At 42.5% G+C, this 17,451-nt stretch overlaps 2 protein-coding genes across 5 annotated transcripts; one reads left to right on the top strand and one right to left on the bottom strand.

Moving 5' to 3' along the window:
- The first annotated feature begins 1,234 nt into the window (after positions 1–1,234).
- LOC119277162 (myosin-binding protein 1-like) lies at positions 1,235–5,497 on the top strand. 3 transcript variants are annotated; one of them, XM_037558399.1, is made up of 6 exons: positions 1,235–1,474; positions 2,225–3,290; positions 3,382–3,549; positions 3,652–3,789; positions 3,878–4,042; positions 4,115–5,497. In XM_037558399.1, the coding sequence occupies exons 2-6, from the start codon at positions 2,312–2,314 to the stop codon at positions 5,299–5,301; spliced, it is 2,637 nt and encodes an 878-aa protein (XP_037414296.1). In that variant the 5' UTR covers positions 1,235–1,474; positions 2,225–2,311; the 3' UTR covers positions 5,302–5,497. The 3 variants fall into 3 exon arrangements, with proteins under 3 accessions (XP_037414296.1, XP_037414297.1, XP_037414295.1); XM_037558400.1 differs by having other exon boundaries at positions 3,649–3,789; positions 4,142–5,497; XM_037558398.1 differs by having other exon boundaries at positions 1,236–1,474; positions 3,649–3,789.
- Positions 5,498–5,854: 357 nt separating this feature from the next.
- Positions 5,855–16,001, bottom strand: LOC119277161 (TNF receptor-associated factor homolog 1b-like). 2 transcript variants are annotated; one of them, XM_037558397.1, is made up of 13 exons: positions 15,888–16,001; positions 14,569–14,766; positions 14,328–14,439; positions 13,373–13,461; positions 13,220–13,288; positions 13,019–13,148; positions 12,407–12,565; positions 11,946–12,309; positions 11,162–11,268; positions 10,540–10,690; positions 9,294–9,706; positions 9,023–9,215; positions 5,855–7,798 (listed from the first exon to the last, which is right to left on the bottom strand). In XM_037558397.1, exons 2-13 carry the CDS (start codon positions 14,711–14,713, stop codon positions 6,056–6,058), a joined length of 3,675 nt encoding a protein of 1,224 aa, XP_037414294.1. In that variant the 5' UTR covers positions 14,714–14,766; positions 15,888–16,001; the 3' UTR covers positions 5,855–6,055. The 2 variants fall into 2 exon arrangements, with proteins under 2 accessions (XP_037414294.1, XP_037414293.1); XM_037558396.1 differs by lacking the exon at positions 15,888–16,001 and adding an exon at positions 15,171–15,291.
- Between the last annotated feature and the right edge of the window lie 1,450 nt (positions 16,002–17,451).

Raw genomic sequence — 17,451 nt, 5'->3', positions numbered from 1 at the left:
TACCCGCGGATGCGCCCGGAGGCGGTTGAGGGCCTGAATTTGCCTAGTCCGGCTGAAGATGCTCTAAGCAGATACAAAATTTTGTTCAAAAACTCCAGTAAATACTACATGTTTCTAGTAGTATTCTTGGAAGGTTGACAAATGGACTAGGAAATTATGGCTATTTAGCTAAGCAGATCCAAAATTTTGTTCAAAAATTAATATATTTAAAAATCAGAATTTTTTCATTAAATACTACATGTTTCCGGTAGTAATCTGAGAAAATATCAACATTTGGAGAAAGGAATTACGAGACAGAGTTTATTTTCTTCAAACGAACATTTTGTTTTTTTTACGTTAACTTTGAGCCGACCCTCCATTTTCGTCCGGGATTCGCCACAGGGTAGCGTATAATAATGGACCGTGAAAGTATTTGTACAGATTAAATATTAAGAAATTTCATCCATTTTTCAGCCAATTTCCATGAAAACATACGTTTAGATCACGAAGCAAATCGATCGCTCTGTAGATGTTTCTTAGATGCACGCGCCTGGCCTGCGAATTTCATTCTTCTCTAGCTTTGATAGCTTGAAGACCGGGCCAAACTCCCCGAGGCGTGAAGAGTCAGACTCCCAATTAATACCGCCATCATCCTTTCCAGTCCACCATTATTGATATGATTCCTCCGTTCACATCAAGACGTCATTCTCCGCGGAGCAGCCTAAGAGGATGCTTAGATACGTTTTAGTCCTATGACTAAAAGTAGTGGGACTAAAATTTGCTAGCCTCATTCATGCTTGGATCCAAATACTAAAAGACTAAAATCAAGTTATTGAGCATTTATTATCCTCCAAACCCTCCAATCCAGAACTCGCATGTGTTAAAAAAGAGGAATTAAATGAGGAGAGAGAGGGCTAATACATATTTTAGTAGGTTTTCTGTGACTAAAAAATTTTAGCCTCAAGACTAGTCCTAACCTTTCTTTACTGAGGGGTGCTTGAAACTTTAGCCTCTAAAATAGACTTTTTTTAGTCAGACTAAAAATAGTCTCCTGCATCCAAGCACCCTCTGAACAACCCCCGTTAGCGCTAATCTACTCAGCAGCAGTCAGCAGCAGTGACCACTAAACCAACTAAAACCAAGAGACAGAAGAGCTCAACCACCGCACGCCTTTCGGCTGGGCAGCCCTCGTCTGACCGCGCCGCGTCGCTGTCCGGCTTTCCCCCTTTCGGTACGCCGCCCCGTCGTGGCCTCGCCACCGGCCACCGCCCACTTGCCCCCGCTTTCGGTTTTGGCTCGTTTCGGCGGTGGGGAGAATATATCTCCCTGCCACCTTTCCGCCTCATCATTTTGCTCCTCCTCCTGATGCTGCTCTGCTTAGCCTTAAGCCAGCCGCCCGCCCGCCACCCCCTTCCTTTTTGGCTCTGCTCCGGCCATCGTCGCAGATCGGGATCTCTCACGGCGTGCTGATTATCGGCTTGGATCGACAGGCGAGGTTCTAATTCTATCTCTGCTCCTCCTGTGATTTCCTTCTGTGGCTGACCCGTGATTTGAGCTTAGTTTGCTTCCTGGGACTGTGCCTTGCAAGGAAGCAACTCTTGCTTACCGTGTTGTTCCTTTTATTCTTAGTTTTAAGCTCGTGGCTTATTTGCTTTGATTCTGTACGCATCCTAGATTCCTGGTAGTTATTTTCTATTGGGGATTTGGGAGCTGAGACGGTAGGATTTCACCCACAGCTTTGAGGAAAAGTTGGTATCACTGTTAGAATCCCATTATGCCAAGTGGATTTCGTTGCCGGAGTATGGTGTGTTATTGCCGGAGTTTAGTTGCTCAGCTCTCAGCAAGTTTCAGCTCACTACAAGGATCATCTGTCCTGCGTAATTTATTCTTGGTCTAGTGTATCTGCGATTGCCAATTAGCCACTGTAGTTGCCTAGTGGGTGCCCGACACTTGCTGCTATCAATTGCTTTTCCAACCTGGCATTCGGTCTCTCCCTCCAGCTAAGACTGGCTTTATACTTCACCAATCCTGCCTATATCGCTGCAATGACACTTCCATCATTATTTTCCCGTTCATCTTCTCAATGATAAGGCAAAGGCTTTATCGTACCGAATTCTGATGTCTCTAGGTTACAGGTTACAGCTTCAATGAAGTCTTGTTACTTTTATCACCAAGCGGAATAACTGTAACACTGAAGTAAATTCCCACTTTGCTGATTACTAACCTTTGCTTTGACTTCTTGTAGCGATCCTGCTTCAACACCAACCACCTCTGACCATCTAAACAGCGTGTTGGACCAACTGTCGTGAAGATTCGAGTATACTGTTGGACAATGGGAACAAGGATGACAGTCCTGCGGCGATTGCCCGTCGCACTGTCCTCGGCATTGCTCGAGTGGATCTTGATGCTTCTGCTATTCATCGACGCAGTTTACTCCTTCCTCATCACCAGATTTGCCCGTCTCTGCAAACTACCGGTACCTTGTCCGTTCTGCTCGAGGCTAGATCATGTCCTCGGTAACGAGGAACCGTGCTTCTACAGGGAATTGATCTGCAAAACTCACAAGTCAGAGCTCTCATCTTTGGCCTTCTGCCGCCTCCACCAGAAACTTGTGGGCGCGGAAAGTATGTGTGATGGATGCAGCAGTAGCTCACTTGCTCCAAAAGTGACACCAAACAACAATGACAACACAGATGAGCCCACCGTGGATGTCAATGTACTCAACGGTACTCAGGGGGGTGATGGTGTGTTACATTCTCCTCTTACTAGAATTTGTTCATGTTGTGCACAACATTTTGAACAACGGAGTGTATCGCTGTTTTCTCAGAAGAGTGGAGAGCTCCAATATGCCAAGTCACCAAAGATTTGCACGGATTATCCTGTATCATGGCAACTGGACGAATCAATTGAAACCAAAGACATTTACCACCAGAGTGATCATACATATCATGAGAGATACAGTGCTCTACAGATGACATCTGACTCCGAGGTTGAGGTTCCTTGTGCTGATGATGGCAGAGATTCTCACCCTCATGAAGCCTATGATATGGAAAATAGAGACTTTCAAGAAGATGCAGTTTTTGAGATACCAGGTGTTCCATCCCCTGCGGTGGCCAAGCCATCTGAAATGAATGTTCAGGAAGAACAAAAAGTGACTGACTCCGGTGATGCATGTTCGGCAGATCATGTTCGGAATTATGACCCTGACAGTGTGATTAGTGGGAGCCAAATGGAAGCAGAGGACATCTCGTCCAGAAGACGAGCATCACAGCATGGCCCTCTAATTGCCATTGAAGAGTTATCTTTAGAAGGTAAATCATATTTCCCAACCTGGATAACTTCCACTATTTCCACTTTTTTTTTATGTTGACAGATCCTATAATTGCATGGATAATTGTGCAGATGCCACTGTTCCCCAAATTCCAGTTGCATCAGTTGATGAGTTACCTAAGATTATTTGTGAAACTGAATCATGTCAGAGGACGAATGACAGCAGCATCGATCCATATACATCTCAATTCACAATACTCGAACAACACTATGCTGTTGCAGCGGATAAAAATATAAAAGGTATGGTATCCTGATAATAATTCATAACCAAATGAAGGACATTTTGTTTCTATTCATCGAACCACCATGACACAACAAATAATTGTTAATATGATCCAGAAGAAGCTCAGGGGACAGAAATCACTGCGATATCAAGTGACGTATTTCACCAGAGAAGCACATTGGCTAATAATCCAGTTACAAGTGAACCAGTACCCAAGGACTATCATTATGTTGCTTCAGAAGATACATATCCGAAAGGTTTCTTAGTTTTGTCTCTCTTTCTCCACTGTAGCATCCACGTATCTATATTAACTGAATCTCGGGATTCATTTCTACTCTCTTTCAGATAATTTCAGGGATGTCCCCGTTTCACAGGTTAGTGCCGATTCAGAAACTCTTGCTGAAGTTGAAGATAATCCTAAAAAAGCTGAATGGACTGGTGATACCGGAATAGATGGACTGACATCACATGATCCTTCCAGTTCAACTTCCAAAGATTTGTTAGCAAAAGGTTTGTTAGTTTGTACCTTCCATCCAGCACAGTATTTTAAATGTGGTCCTTATATTTAACCATTTTGATCAGATGCTAAAGAGACTCATATTCCACCAGTTGCTGTCAGATCAAATGGTGAGGTATCTCAGGGTCTTGATGCCATTGAGGAACATCCCCAGACAATTGAAACGGTTGGTGAAAGGAGACCATCTCTTAGCACTCAGATTAGCATGAACGAGGCCTACAATCTCGCCATTGGCATGAGGAGTGGTTTCCCGTCCCCAACCTTGACCGATGTGATTCTTGGAAAGGGCTCTTCAGCTAGTGTAAATGGAGAACTGAGGCTACTGCTATCACAGCTTTCAGCTTCCAGGGGGCTCGAGGCAACTTGGCTTGACCCAGGCCCTAGCCCACGAGCGTATGGGCGTGGTGATGATTTGATACTGCAGAACATAACAAGAAGGATCTCGCTCGAGAGAAATGTTTCTGGTCTGGAATCGCTGGACGGAAGCATTGTTAGCGAGATGGAAGGTGAGAGCACCATCGACCGGCTGAGACGACAGATTGATCTAGACCGGAAGTCGATACACCTCCTCTGCAGGGAGCTGGAAGAAGAGAGGAACGCCGCGGCGATCGCTGCAAACCAAGCACTGGCCATGATCACCAGGCTGCAGGATGAGAAGGCTGCAATGCAGATGGAAGCCTCTCATTACCAGAGGATGATGGAGGAGCAAGCAGAGTACGATGGCGAAGCGCTTGCTGAAGCTAACGAGCTGCTTGCTCAGAGAGAACATCAAATACAGGAATTGGAAGCCGAGCTTCAAAAGTGCAGGACACAACCTGGAGGTGGAGGGCCAATAAAGGAACAAGATGATCAGCTCCCCTTTGAAGAACAAAATAGCACTGCAGCTTTGCTTGAAGATGAGAGGGCATACATATCAGAAAGTTTGAGGAAGCTGGAGAAGAAGCTTCACTTGTACTCCAACAACGATACTTCTACAGATTTATCAAATTCAGATGCTACAGAGGAGACACAAGAGTCCATTCTCTTGGCTAAGGAAGGTCAATCTTCTAGAATGGATGGGGAAGCTGACCTATCCACATTCCAAGAGGAAATCTCGAGCTTGAATAAAAGATTGAAGACTCTAGAAGGAGACCGGGATTTCCTCGAGCACAGCATAAACTCCCTTAAGAATGGAAAAGAAGGCGCGCAATTCATAAGGGAAATTGCCTGCAACCTCAGAGAACTCCGAGCTATTGCCATTGAGAGCAAATAGCATTGTGGATTTTAGCTCTTCACACAAAACCTCTTCGTGCATCAGATTCCCACCCAACTTGTACATTGTATATTTTTGTGCTCCAAAAGAAAAGAAATAGTTTTTAGGTTGCTACATCTAGGAACTTTGTTTTTGGCTATTGAGGGAGATTTTACACAAAAGAACTTGGCAAGTATACTGGCATGTGTTTGTTTTCTTTTCTTTGTGAGACGAGTCAGTTTGTCTTGGATATGGACATAGTAGTGGGTAACAACATACCAAGTGGCCTACTGATTTTGTTATAAACAAGTGATCAGTACTTGGTACTGAACAGGAAGTGTGTGTGTGTGTGTGTGTGTGTGTGTAACCTGGTTGAGACTTGTGACTTCTATAGTATCTACAATTCTGTCTAAGTTCCATGATCCTGGCATCCTACCAAAGATGTGCAGGTGCTGCAAAATCACATCACTTATTACCTTGGTTCCTAACAGCTCTCTGTCGGCGACAAAACCCCATGTTCGATTCGTTAGCTGCAGTCATATAACAGTAAGACAGAACAAAGCAAAACAGAGAATAAGGGAAGAAACATATAAGCACTCTGACAATCAGTTAATAGACTAAACTGCAACACTTTACATAATGTATCCTTTTTTCTTCTCTCCTTTTGGAATGAGAAGGAGAATGAGAAGTTACGGTTGAGCAGACCTTGGACCTGCACCATGTTCGGTTACAACTTACAAGCAGATTCATTATGGAAATTGGTGTAAAACAAGCATCACCATTGACCGTTGGCACGGCGATACATGTATTCCTCATTCGTTCTCCCACTTGCATAATTGGTGTAGTCCCCCATCTGCTGCGAAAACCCGTTAACTCCAGGATTCACCATTGGATTAGGATAGCTATACAGCCAAGGCTTGGATGAAAAGGAGTCGGCCATTCCATTGGAATAAGCACCCAATGTGGAAATTTGCCCCTCTCCCAGCCTGTGTAGAGCATTCAGCCTGTCATAGTAATGGCCGTTCAAGTTCAACTGGCCAGAACTACTTGACGAAGTCATGTCAGCCTCTGTGAAGTTGCCTCCCGGAGAAAATGGCAAGCCGAATGGATGGTATTCATGGATAGGAGGCTCTGCCATGCTCACATTGCTTTGTTCCTCCTCAAGTAAGTCATTGATGATGCCAAGATGCGGGAATTCCTCCCCCACTGAACCCTGCAGCTGGTGTGAGTCAAAATTTGTAGGAATCTCATTCTGGAACTGCCTATGTTGAATTCCCCCAAATCTGCCTTGTTCTTCTGTTCCACTGTTGCTTGCTTGCTGATAAGAATTGTCACTCCATGGGAGTATGCGCGCATCACCATTGGTCATCTGTTGGTATGTAGTATCATCCCTCAGCATGTGTTCTTTAGCATCACTGATACCTTTCCATGGGTGCCAGCTATCAAGGGTATCCAAATTGCCCTGCCCAGACATGAATCCTTGATTACCGGGTAACTGGCCATTCCTTCCAACAGGAGGCAACATGGCAGATGTTCCCAATGCATATGCTGACAGTGGCTGCGAAATCGCATTGCTTTGGCCTGGAGAGGTTACCTTATCAGAACTTGACAAGGTAGTATCAAGACTACCCTTACCGATGATGGCATTTCGGTAGGACTGCGGTACATAACTTGGCACAGGAGCAGAGGGCTCGTTGCTGGATCGTCTAGATGCAGTCAACGAACGTGACTGTGATGGGGGAACTTGAGCTCCGGGTATGGGTGGCAAAGTTGACCTTGGTGCCTGGAACAGAGGAGCACTTGAAGGCCTTGATACTGCAGTAGAAGTTCGCGGAACAGAAGTGCCAACAATCTTTTTGGGAACTGCACTTTTTCGAGCTTCTGAATAAGACACCGAAGGCAACTGTCGTGGTGCTGCATTAGGTGGCGCGACCTTATTAACCTGAGGTGCAGGTGATTTTGACAGAGCTGGAATAGCTTTAGCAACTTTTTCAACCTGTGGTGTAGGTGACTTCAGGGGAACTGGAGCAGCTTTAGTAACCTTATTAGACTGTGCAGATGGTTTTGGGGGGGCTGGAATACCTTTTGCGGCCTTAGCAACCCATGGTGTAGACGATTGGGGGGGAACTGGAATAGCTTTGTTTGCTAGCGACAAGGTTGAAGGAAGTGTAGCAGCTTTATCAACTGGCAGCGATCTTGGGGTGACTGAAGTAGCTCTATCTATTTTCAGATTCAAAGCTGGTTTGACCTTACTTGGAGCAACAGCAGGTCCAGATTTTGTGCTTACGGTGGTTTTGGGCGTTGCTGGAATGGCTCCGTTAGCACCATTGGTGATTACAGGTTGAGAATGAGGTGGTGCATACATACTTGCATCAGGACTAGTCACGGAAGGTTGCTCTGGTCTGTTCACAACATTAGGAGTCTTATCCAAAGAACTGGATGAGGATGATGAGGACACTGCCTCAGCTGCTGCTTTCTTTTCCAAATGTCCCTCTAGTTTCCTGCCCTCATTTTCCTTCTGAAACATGCATAAATGGAAACAGGCTTATCAACCTTTTGCAGTACAAAAACAAAGTAAAGAAACAACTCATTGAAGTGTTACATAGGAACCAATGGTTAAATATATTGGAATTTTACTATGAAATGACTAGAAAGATCTCAAACAAAATTCTGACTCAAGAAGTGAATCCCAATAAGTACTCCCTCAAAAAGGACTGCAAAATTAGATGACTTGTGTTTTGAAATCGTTTACATTTACCCACATGCAGAACTTCCACTAAATGTAAATAGTATGAAAAAGGACAAAGTTTGTTGAGCAAATTAGTTGTCTTATAAGAGATTTTGGATTTTTATTTGGTGACATGAACTAACATGCAAACTGGCTATTTTTTATTCAAAGATTTTGCCCACAGTTCATGCGATCATTCGTATAAAGAAAAGAGGAGAAATTCCAAGAGTAATACAAGCCTAGCTAAAACATATCCATGATCTTTACTGTATCTTATAAATGGGAACTGGTGTCATGCTGTTCGTCACGCCTTCGACCTCCCAGTTACTAAAAATCTCAAACAAAATATAATAAATTAACTAACTAAAATACAATTTAGCACCCAAAGAAACTAACTCAACCAACTCCCAGAAAATCTCTAAAAAATGGAGATGACAGGGAGCACAAACGCAGAGCATGACACTAAGCCAAAAATAATTTTTTAATGTGATCATTATTAATTTTGTTAATCGTAGCAAAGCACAGGCTTAGCTATATAGGAGTACTAGGAATAGCTGTCTGGTGAATGTTACTGCAATTTAATTGTGTAACCATTCAAACTCCGATACAATACTTATAGCAAAACATGTTGCCAATTTTTACAAAATCATACCGTGCAAACATTAAGCTACTATCAATAGCCTCCAGATTAAAAAAAAACTACTCCCTGCGTTCCTAAATATAAGACCTTTTAGAGATTCCAATATGGACTACATACGGAGCAAAATGAGTGAATCTACACTCTAAAATATGTCTATATACATCCGTATGTAGTCCATATTGAAATCTCTAAAGGGGCTTGTATTTAGAAACGGAGGGAGTACGAACTAATGATAAGCCATATGTTTAGTACAAAACTAAGGATAATTATCAAATGATTAAGATGACCATTTGCACAACTAGGATTAGTCAATGACTACTAAAAAACTGGTAAGAAAGTAATGCCCAATACTGCTTAATGAAAACTATTCTGACCTCATGTAGGCGTTGCCCAAGCTTCCGAAGCCTATCTTTTAAGGTGGTTAGAACAGTCTCCTGGTCAGGCTTTGGTGCTGGTCCACAGCCAGATGTATTGCGGTCTGAACCACCAGTAGTGCTAGAGGGGAGATCATCCTCATCTTTGGGAACGTTCTTGCTGCTTATGACCCTCGTCCGTGGAGTTTTCCCTCTGTACATAGATTCAATTAAAGACGCTGCGAATGCCATGCTAAGAGAAGCGATAAAACTTGAGATAGTGCTAACCAACCTATGAAGTGATTTCTGACTAGAACTGTCTAGCAAGTTATTTTTTTTGCCTTGCATAATGTTCATAGTAGCAGATTCTGATAAACACGGCAGTGGCTTGTGCTCCACGGTAGAGTTCTTCCCAGTATGCACATTTTTCATCTCAATACCAACATCATTCACCCCATTCACAGGTTGTGAAATTTTGTCACCTGCATCAGTTTGACATGCCTCAGCTGACCCATCTAAATTGTCTGAGATGTCTGAAGCACCTTCTTCGGAGGTATCAACTTTCATGGCTACTTGTCCTGCCTGCTTAGAATCCTCACTATCATGAATTGTGCTTTCATCTTGATCCTTCTCTGCAAAATTTGAATCAGATTTTTCCTCTCTATCCTTGTCTTTAACCTTCCGATTGTTCTTTTTTTGTTTGGCCTGGAAAAGGTAATTCAAGATTATGCAAGTGAAAAATCCAACTAAGTAAAGAGATGAGGCAAAATCCAACTAATTCTTATCCTAGTAACGTATTCACAAGAACAGCTTCTGCAGCTTGAATGTCTCAACAAAATCTGGAAGTAAATTCAGAAGAAAATAAGACTAGCATGAAATGATCAATTAAACAAAATAAAGAGTTACTAGTCAAACTGGACCATGCATGTTTAGGCTCAACAGAGAAGTTTAACATTTGTCAATTATGCATAAATTGATGCCAGAATTTCAGGTGTGTGCTTAGAACAGGCATGTGGTCATTAGCTCACAATGACGATTCAACGATTTATGCTTTTTACAAGGAAAATAGTAAAATGCCATACGGAAGCAGCAAATTTCAACTTAGAAATAGGGGCAACTTGTTTTTGTTTCATATTCCAGCCCGTAAATCTTGTTAATTTGGATCAGTCCCAGCACGAAACACTACTGGCCGCTCGTTCGTAACAGGGGAGAAGAGATGCGAGCTCAACCAAAGCTTGGAACTCTTAACTGGAAAATAACCATAACAGCAAGCCAACCAAAAACAAAACGATACAATATAGTGAAAAACAAGAATAATCATTCGAAGAATCCAACAGTAAATTTGCTTTCAATATGTCAAGTGGTTGGGCATTCTTCCCGTTCAAACTTGTTCAAGTAAACTAAAACCAAAGAAAAGCTGTCGTTATCTCACCCTGCTACCTGCTATGGGCCATTCAATGTAAGTTTTTTTTTGAACCAGTGTCAATGCAAGGAATTAAAAAGAGGGGATGTGTGCTGAACAACAGTAAGAGTGTGACCTGTTTTTTCTTTGCACGCTTCTCCTTTTCAGTGGTATTGTTGCGCTTCCCCTTCATCTCACTTTCAAGGAGCCCAGCTTCTTCCTCTTCACGAATAAGCTCTTCTTGCCTCTTCAAAGAGACAGCTTCTTGATAAGCGACCTCAATCCCACTAACACAAAAACAAAACAGAAGTGATGCAAAGCACACAACGTTATCTAGTGCAAATATCAAAGATATGAGACTACATCCTTATATTTCTAAGCAGAACTAAAGGACAGGCTCAAATTTGCTGTAAAAAATAATTTATTCAGTTTTCCTAAGATTTTAGAGGTATATCTCAATGCAAAATAGCAGCAAAAATTTCATGATTACTCAGCAATGATATGACTTACAGGTACAGTTTCAATGCTAAACAGCAGGAAATCATTGAACAATTTAATAGTTACTCAGCAACGTAAAAACTTTAATGCAGGGACCACATAAATCATCGAGTTGATCAAGGACTGCACACATGATGGTACTAACAAATCACACATAGGAAGACATAGCAAAGGCAATAAATTGTTGTCCAAAGTAATGATATCGACCAAGTAACCTAATCAGGCGGAGGTTACAAGATGGAAATAGATAAACCTTTTACCTAAATATATGAGACAGAACAAATGTTTCAAGTATCTTCTGACCAAACTCAGTTAGGCGCTTTTCTTCATGCTCAATTGAAACTTTAACTTCGCCAGAATTACCAGCCTACAAAGATGATAACAATGAAAAATTAGCAGCATGACAATAATTATACTGCAGAAAATAAAAGTAACGCTTGCAACCACCAAACATAATATAACTAATTAGCACACTAATGAGTCTAGAAACAAATAGGAATATACTGGGGTAGTCTTTAGAAATGCATTCATTCGGATAAACCGGGTTGGGCGGCTTAATAATATAACCAGATAATTGCACTTAGGTACTGTCTACCAATATCAAGTGTGGTGCATTTTCCACTGATTGCAGCATAAGCTTATCTGGCCAGCTAAACCAAATGACCATATAAGAACAATTGGAATCGATATAGCTCATCTAAAAATTCTGCGGCCTGTTTCAACCAAGAACCTCCATTGCAAATGGAAGATTCAAGAAAATAAACTCCGGATGGGGACGGGAAACTTCATTATGCAAAAGGATGTCTGAAAATTAACAAAAACAATCATGTTGACTGGGGAACAAGGGAAGAATCACAGCATAGGATATAGCAGACAAATTCTGAGCTAAAAGAAGCTAATTCCATGTCATTGCGGCCAAATAATAGAAATACCAAGGATAGGAAAACGGCGTCATAGGAGAATTCATAGTTGGAGGTATAGGGGGGGCCTAAATTACCGTAAAAACCTAAAAATTGCACTAATAAATCAATACACCAATACTACCTTAGTGCGGCTCTGGGAACATTTGTCATCCTTTGGAGATAGAGGTTGACAAGGCAAGGGTTCTAAAGCTGCCCTCTCAAGCAAAGCTAGGACATCACCAGCTAAAGCAAATGTGTCCATGTCAACATGGACCATAGGCGCAGATAACTCCTCCAAGTCCATTAATTTTCCTCTACCTTTCTTTCCCCTGCACTGGTGCTCAAGTGCCTTCAGCCCCGTATGCAGGGAGTCCATAACTAGTGTTGAAGTGACTTCTTTCTCTACGAAGAAATGCTTCACAATTATTTTCAATATGACGTCACTCTTCTCTCTGGACATGCGATATCTTGTGCTTGTGTCAATTGCAAGCCAGAAAGCACAAAAACTGCAACACCAAGGAAGAATGCATTGCAATTAAAGTTACAAATATTTAACTATTCACAAGATGACAACATATAAAATTCTAGAAGTAACTGACTAACCCGGACCATCTCATTTTGTCCTCAATGAGATTGCTAAGTTTACTTCTGTGTTCTTCAACAAAGCGACGGTAAATTTGCTCTATATTTGTCATATAGACACGGAGTAATTCTCGTCGATAAGGACGCTCAAGGCAACGAAATGGGCGGTCCACTTTCTCCCTCCATTTGATAAAAAAGACAGAGGAAAGGAGTTACATAATGTTTTGCGATCAATTAATGCTGAGAAAATTAGAGACAATGGCTAGAGTACGATTCTCAGTATATCCAAATGGCCGACCACATAATAGTAGGCATATATTAAACAATACAAAGTGACTTGACAGACTGAACATAAGAAGTAACTCTGGATACTACAATCAGAAACAGTCCAACAAGGTTTCTACATGCATGCATGAGCAATATGCAACTACAACCTCTAACAGGACCAGGATAAAATTAGGGCATACAAGATCACAACATAACATTAAAAGTTTAATTATCTAGAAGAGCATCAAATGCTAACAAAAACAATTAAACTCAAGTGTGCAGTGTGAACAATCAAATTAAAGACTTTCAGTACTGCCAAAGTAGGAAAAACTGTTCGAAGCATCAATCCTGAAAATTCAATACTACCTAATAACTTGAACTTGGGCTATGATTTCGAGAACATCATTAACAAGAAAACCATCTTGGATCTTTGACAACTCCATGAACTTCTTCCATCCCCAATCATGCTCCTTCTTCCAGAATTTGTGCAAGGTGTCTGCAAAATTACTTAGTTAACCCCTAATTGGTTATTAGCTCCATGGAGAAAAAACCACCATCAATCTTTACCAGAATATTTAACTTTCTTAGGGTCGAGATTGCCAACAGCTATGGTGAACTGTGCAAACTGGCTCCATCCTGAAAGTATCAAGCCAGTGACTGAAAAATAAGTTTGGGGACAAAATATTACTTAGGCAACATGGTAAAACAATAACACCAAACCTGGAAGGAGTTTGTCATGATCAGCAACACATAGAAACAATGACAAGTGATTGGAGACATCACACCCTTGAGGGTAAACTAGAATGTACCTACAAAAAATAAAGATCGCATACTAAGGTATCAACATATGATAATGATATAGCATGCCATAAGGGAATAAAGCTGGTTTAAAACTTTGCATCACTAACTGGCTAAAGGGTCTTGCGAGTATGAAAATTACAAGAATAGAGAAGAAAAAATTTTGGAGTGCAAAAATTGTCTACTACTCCCTCCATTCCATAATACTTGTCATGGTTTTAGTTCAATGCTGGGAAGAGGTGAAACACAACGAAAAACACTTTTAAAATAGCTGCACTGGAAGGTAGTATGTTATACATCAATCAGTGTCATGCCTAATGCTAGCAAAGATGTACCACAACCATAAGAAATTTAACAAACAGAAACCATTGAGATACACAAAGCTTTTCAACACAACAGAGAGATTCAAGCTATAGATCAACCTTCTTTGTATCAGACATCAACAGTAATTACAAGCTTTAACTATACACAGCTGGTTCCTTACAGATACTCAAAGCTTTCTTTTCAGGACTCAATGAACAATTAAGCATGTGTACAATCAAAATGAAGATTCTAGCACCATGCTCAATATAATAATGACTAGCCCACTAACAACGAGGGAACTAGAGTTTAAACACCATTATGAAAGATTTGACAGGCAACAGGCTCTTAGTTACAGCACTGTCAAGAAAAAAACATGAGCCAGAAAGCACTGTATACTAGCAATCAACAATATTCAAGTTAAGAAAGTCCAATGATACTTGTGAATCCATGATAGGACATAAAAAGGAATAATAAACCAGACACATTTCAATCTTGGTTCATCATCAGACCCAAAAAGAAGTGGGGAAGAGAAATATAATAACACCATTATTTTAATTAACCATTAGGAACCTACCACTTAAAACCACCAGCTTCAAATGGTTCACTTTTCATTTCTCTCTTCTTCTCCTTTGAGAAGTTCTGAATTCTCCAAGTATGTCGCCCGAATAAATTTGAAGGACAGGGCCCTGAGATAATAACATCAGCTAAATGAAAACGTAGCCACAGTTACCACTGAAAAAATTACTACCACAAATGCCTACCTATCTTATACAATAATGAAAAAGCATATGAGGCTAAGAAAGTCTATTGCTCACCAGGATCATCATCTTCGCCATCAGTGTCCCAGAAGGGAGGGGACGTCGACGGGCTCCCATTGTCGACCTGGTCACAGGACCGCCATTCAGACATGGAATCACCGGACACACTCTGATCATCATCCCCCAACGCATCACCTAACATGGCTCCAGACTTCAAGGATTTGACAAAGAGGTCGAGCTTCAGCTTCGCTACAACTGTGCAACAAAACAATAGAATTATGAATTCAGGCTGAACCCAACACCAATAGTACCTCAAAACGAAAAACTCTAACAAACGTGTACTGAACCATCAAGGCTCCTGGTAAAGCCAGATTAACCCGGTTCAGGGGCACTCTGCCACCGAATTTTACTGACAGATAGACAGGTCGTATCTAAAAGCAGATGGAAAAAACCTAGCACGCCTTCCCATCAGCCAAGGAGAATTCATTCACGACTCGTAATCCGCAATCGCCGACCAAACAGGTCGGAACCTAACCCTCGAACCCTAACCCCCAGTCCCCACGGGCATCCGCCGCAAGCGTTGCAACTGCGCGCCGGCGACCGGTGGGCGGTGGGGGGGCGCCGATCCGGTGGACTCCAGGGGCGGCCTAGGCCTTTACCTGCGTCAGCTGGCCACAACGGCGAGCCGAGAAAGTGTTGTGGCGGCGGCGGCGGTGGCGGCGGCGCGACGAAATGGGCAGACAGGAGACAGGGAGGGGGAGAAAGAAAGTGACGAGAATATTTGGATTGGGGAATTTATATATATCGGCGACGAGGGATGAGGCGTGCGATGTGTCCCGTTCTTCCTCACACTCACAGAGGTCCGATACGAATTTCCAGAGCGGAGGAGGGGAAAAAAAAGATCCGGCTTGCCTGCTCCTTCTCCATGCTCCCATCCGTGCTCCCACTTCATCCTACGTTTGTCTTTTTTTCTTTTCTTTTTTTAATCTAATCATCCCCTGATTTTAAGGGGGTGGGGCCGGGCTTTATTTTATTCCAATCAAATTAAGCCACGTACGCGGGAGCACGGATGGGCACACGCGAGGGGAGCAGGCAAGTCTCGTCCGGAAAAAAAGGGCCAGGTACTCTTTTTCTGACCCGAGATGCGGCGCGCCCGTGCGGCGGACCACGGATTGTTGGGCAATTTTGGGGACCGACCAGAGGCGGAGGCCAGAAAGCCGGAGGGGGCAAATTGGACTTTCAGATCACATCCAAGGGGGCTTTGAGCCATGCGCCGGGAAAGCCCATCCCAAACTTTCCACAAATGCTTCAACAAATTACCAAACTTTGATCTACATCTGCCGACCAAAACTTACTGGATTCCGATTAGATTGTACCTTTTTTGTCCTTCCTCCCCCAGTGAGAATTGTCGCAGCAACAAGGGCAAGAAGAACTTGAAGTTGACTGCGCGACGCGCCTCAATGGTACGCGGCGGACGCCAGTGCCGCGCGGTCCAGGGGCCCCGGCCATGGAGTCGCCTAGATCCGCCAACGATGTTGGTCGTAGGCCTAGCGGCGGATCTTGTTTTTGTTACGGTCGGCGGTGTGGTTCTGGATCGCTTGGTTTGGACGGGGCGAGACCTAAGCGGCGGCGGCGGCGGAAGAGGATTGTAATGGCGATTAGGAGTGGAGAAGGCGTCAGGAGAGCTAATAACGACGGAGGGGACAAATCGAAAGGGAAAGAATCACGAGGGCGGGGCACACATCCCAACCGACGCCGTATATATAGGCGTCGATGTGATGTTTTTTGGGAAGATATTTATTTTCGAATGAAGATATTGTTTATTAATTTGCCTTATGATTGCGTTATTAGAAACGCGGATATACATATTGAGAATAAATATCGTGAAGTATCAACGGATACTTTTGTGACTTCTTTCAAGGACGAGGGGATATCAGTAGAATTGAAACCCGATAGCGGTGAGACATGTGAGTAACAGTGGGTCATGCCAATATGACCAAACAATTAGATGTGTAACAGTGAGTAAGGATACTTTGTCAGAGGAGAATGTCGTGCGAATGTGCCACGGACCGAGTCACAAGTGCATAGGGACTCCAGAGCCTTGTGTCACGTCGCACCCGAGTAGGCACTCGAAGGGGGGGGGTGACATGTCCACGATTTGACTGTTATGGGAGATGTGTTCCATGTAACGGCGGGATCCTAGTAGCCCCGAACATAACTACCAAACTACATGCATATGTGTCACACGCCAATTCGGTACCGTGCAATAAGTATGTGAGTTCTTTACGACTAATGTGAGTTCTTTACGACTTGAGATGTGGTGCAAACTTCGCCGGTGCATCCAAACCCCGTGATATGATATGCTCTATCACACATAAGCCTCCTTATATCTTCCTCAAAACAGCCACCATACCTACCTATTATAACATTTCCATAGTCATTCTGAAATATATTGTCATGCAACTTCCACTGTTTCGTTTTTATGACACACATCATCATTGTCACATTGCTTTGCATGATCATATAGCTGACATAGTATTTGTGGCTTAGCCACCATTCATCATTTTTTATACATGTTACGCTAGATCATTGCACATTCTGGTACACCGGCAGAGGCATTCATATGAAATCATATTTTGTTCTAGTGTTGAGTTGTAATTTTGAGTTGTAAGTAAATAGAAGTGTGATGATCATCATATTCATTATTGGAGCATTGTCCCATGTAAGGAAATAAAAGAAGAGGCCAAAAAGAGCCCAACAAAAAAAGAGAAAAAGAGAGAGAAAAAGGGAGAAGGGGCATTTACTATACTTTTCACACTTGTGCTTCAAGTAGCACCATGTTTTTCATATAGAGAATCTCCAATGATTTCATTTTTTATATAACTAGTGGGAATTTTTTATTATAGAACTTGGATTGTATATTTCAATGATGGACTTCCT

Source organism: Triticum dicoccoides, chromosome 3B (genome assembly GCF_002162155.2).
Source record: "Triticum dicoccoides isolate Atlit2015 ecotype Zavitan chromosome 3B, WEW_v2.0, whole genome shotgun sequence".
Taxonomy (NCBI): Eukaryota; Viridiplantae; Streptophyta; class Magnoliopsida; order Poales; family Poaceae; genus Triticum; species Triticum dicoccoides.
This window is presented reverse-complemented; position numbering and strand designations above follow the sequence as displayed.

What these genes read in the sequence shown, in the direction of transcription:
- LOC119277162 (XM_037558398.1), top strand. Translation starts at nt 2,312, where the DNA reads ATGGGAACAAGGATGACAGTCCTGCGGCGATTGCCCGTCGCACTGTCC. An exon ending in TGAAGAGTTATCTTTAGAAG is followed by an intron (nt 3,291 to 3,381) that starts GTAAATCATATT and finishes ATAATTGTGCAG; the next exon opens with ATGCCACTGTTCCCCAAATT. An exon ending in AGCGGATAAAAATATAAAAG is followed by an intron (nt 3,550 to 3,648) that starts GTATGGTATCCT and finishes AATATGATCCAG; the next exon opens with AAGAAGCTCAGGGGACAGAA.
- LOC119277161 (XM_037558397.1), bottom strand. Translation starts at nt 14,713, where the DNA reads ATGTTAGGTGATGCGTTGGGGGATGATGATCAGAGTGTGTCCGGTGAT. An exon ending in GAAGCTGGTGGTTTTAAGTG is followed by an intron (nt 13,462 to 14,327) that starts GTAGGTTCCTAA and finishes TATTTTTTGTAG; the next exon opens with GTACATTCTAGTTTACCCTC. An exon ending in GCCCAAGTTCAAGTTATTAG is followed by an intron (nt 12,566 to 13,018) that starts GTAGTATTGAAT and finishes TATCAAATGGAG; the next exon opens with GGAGAAAGTGGACCGCCCAT.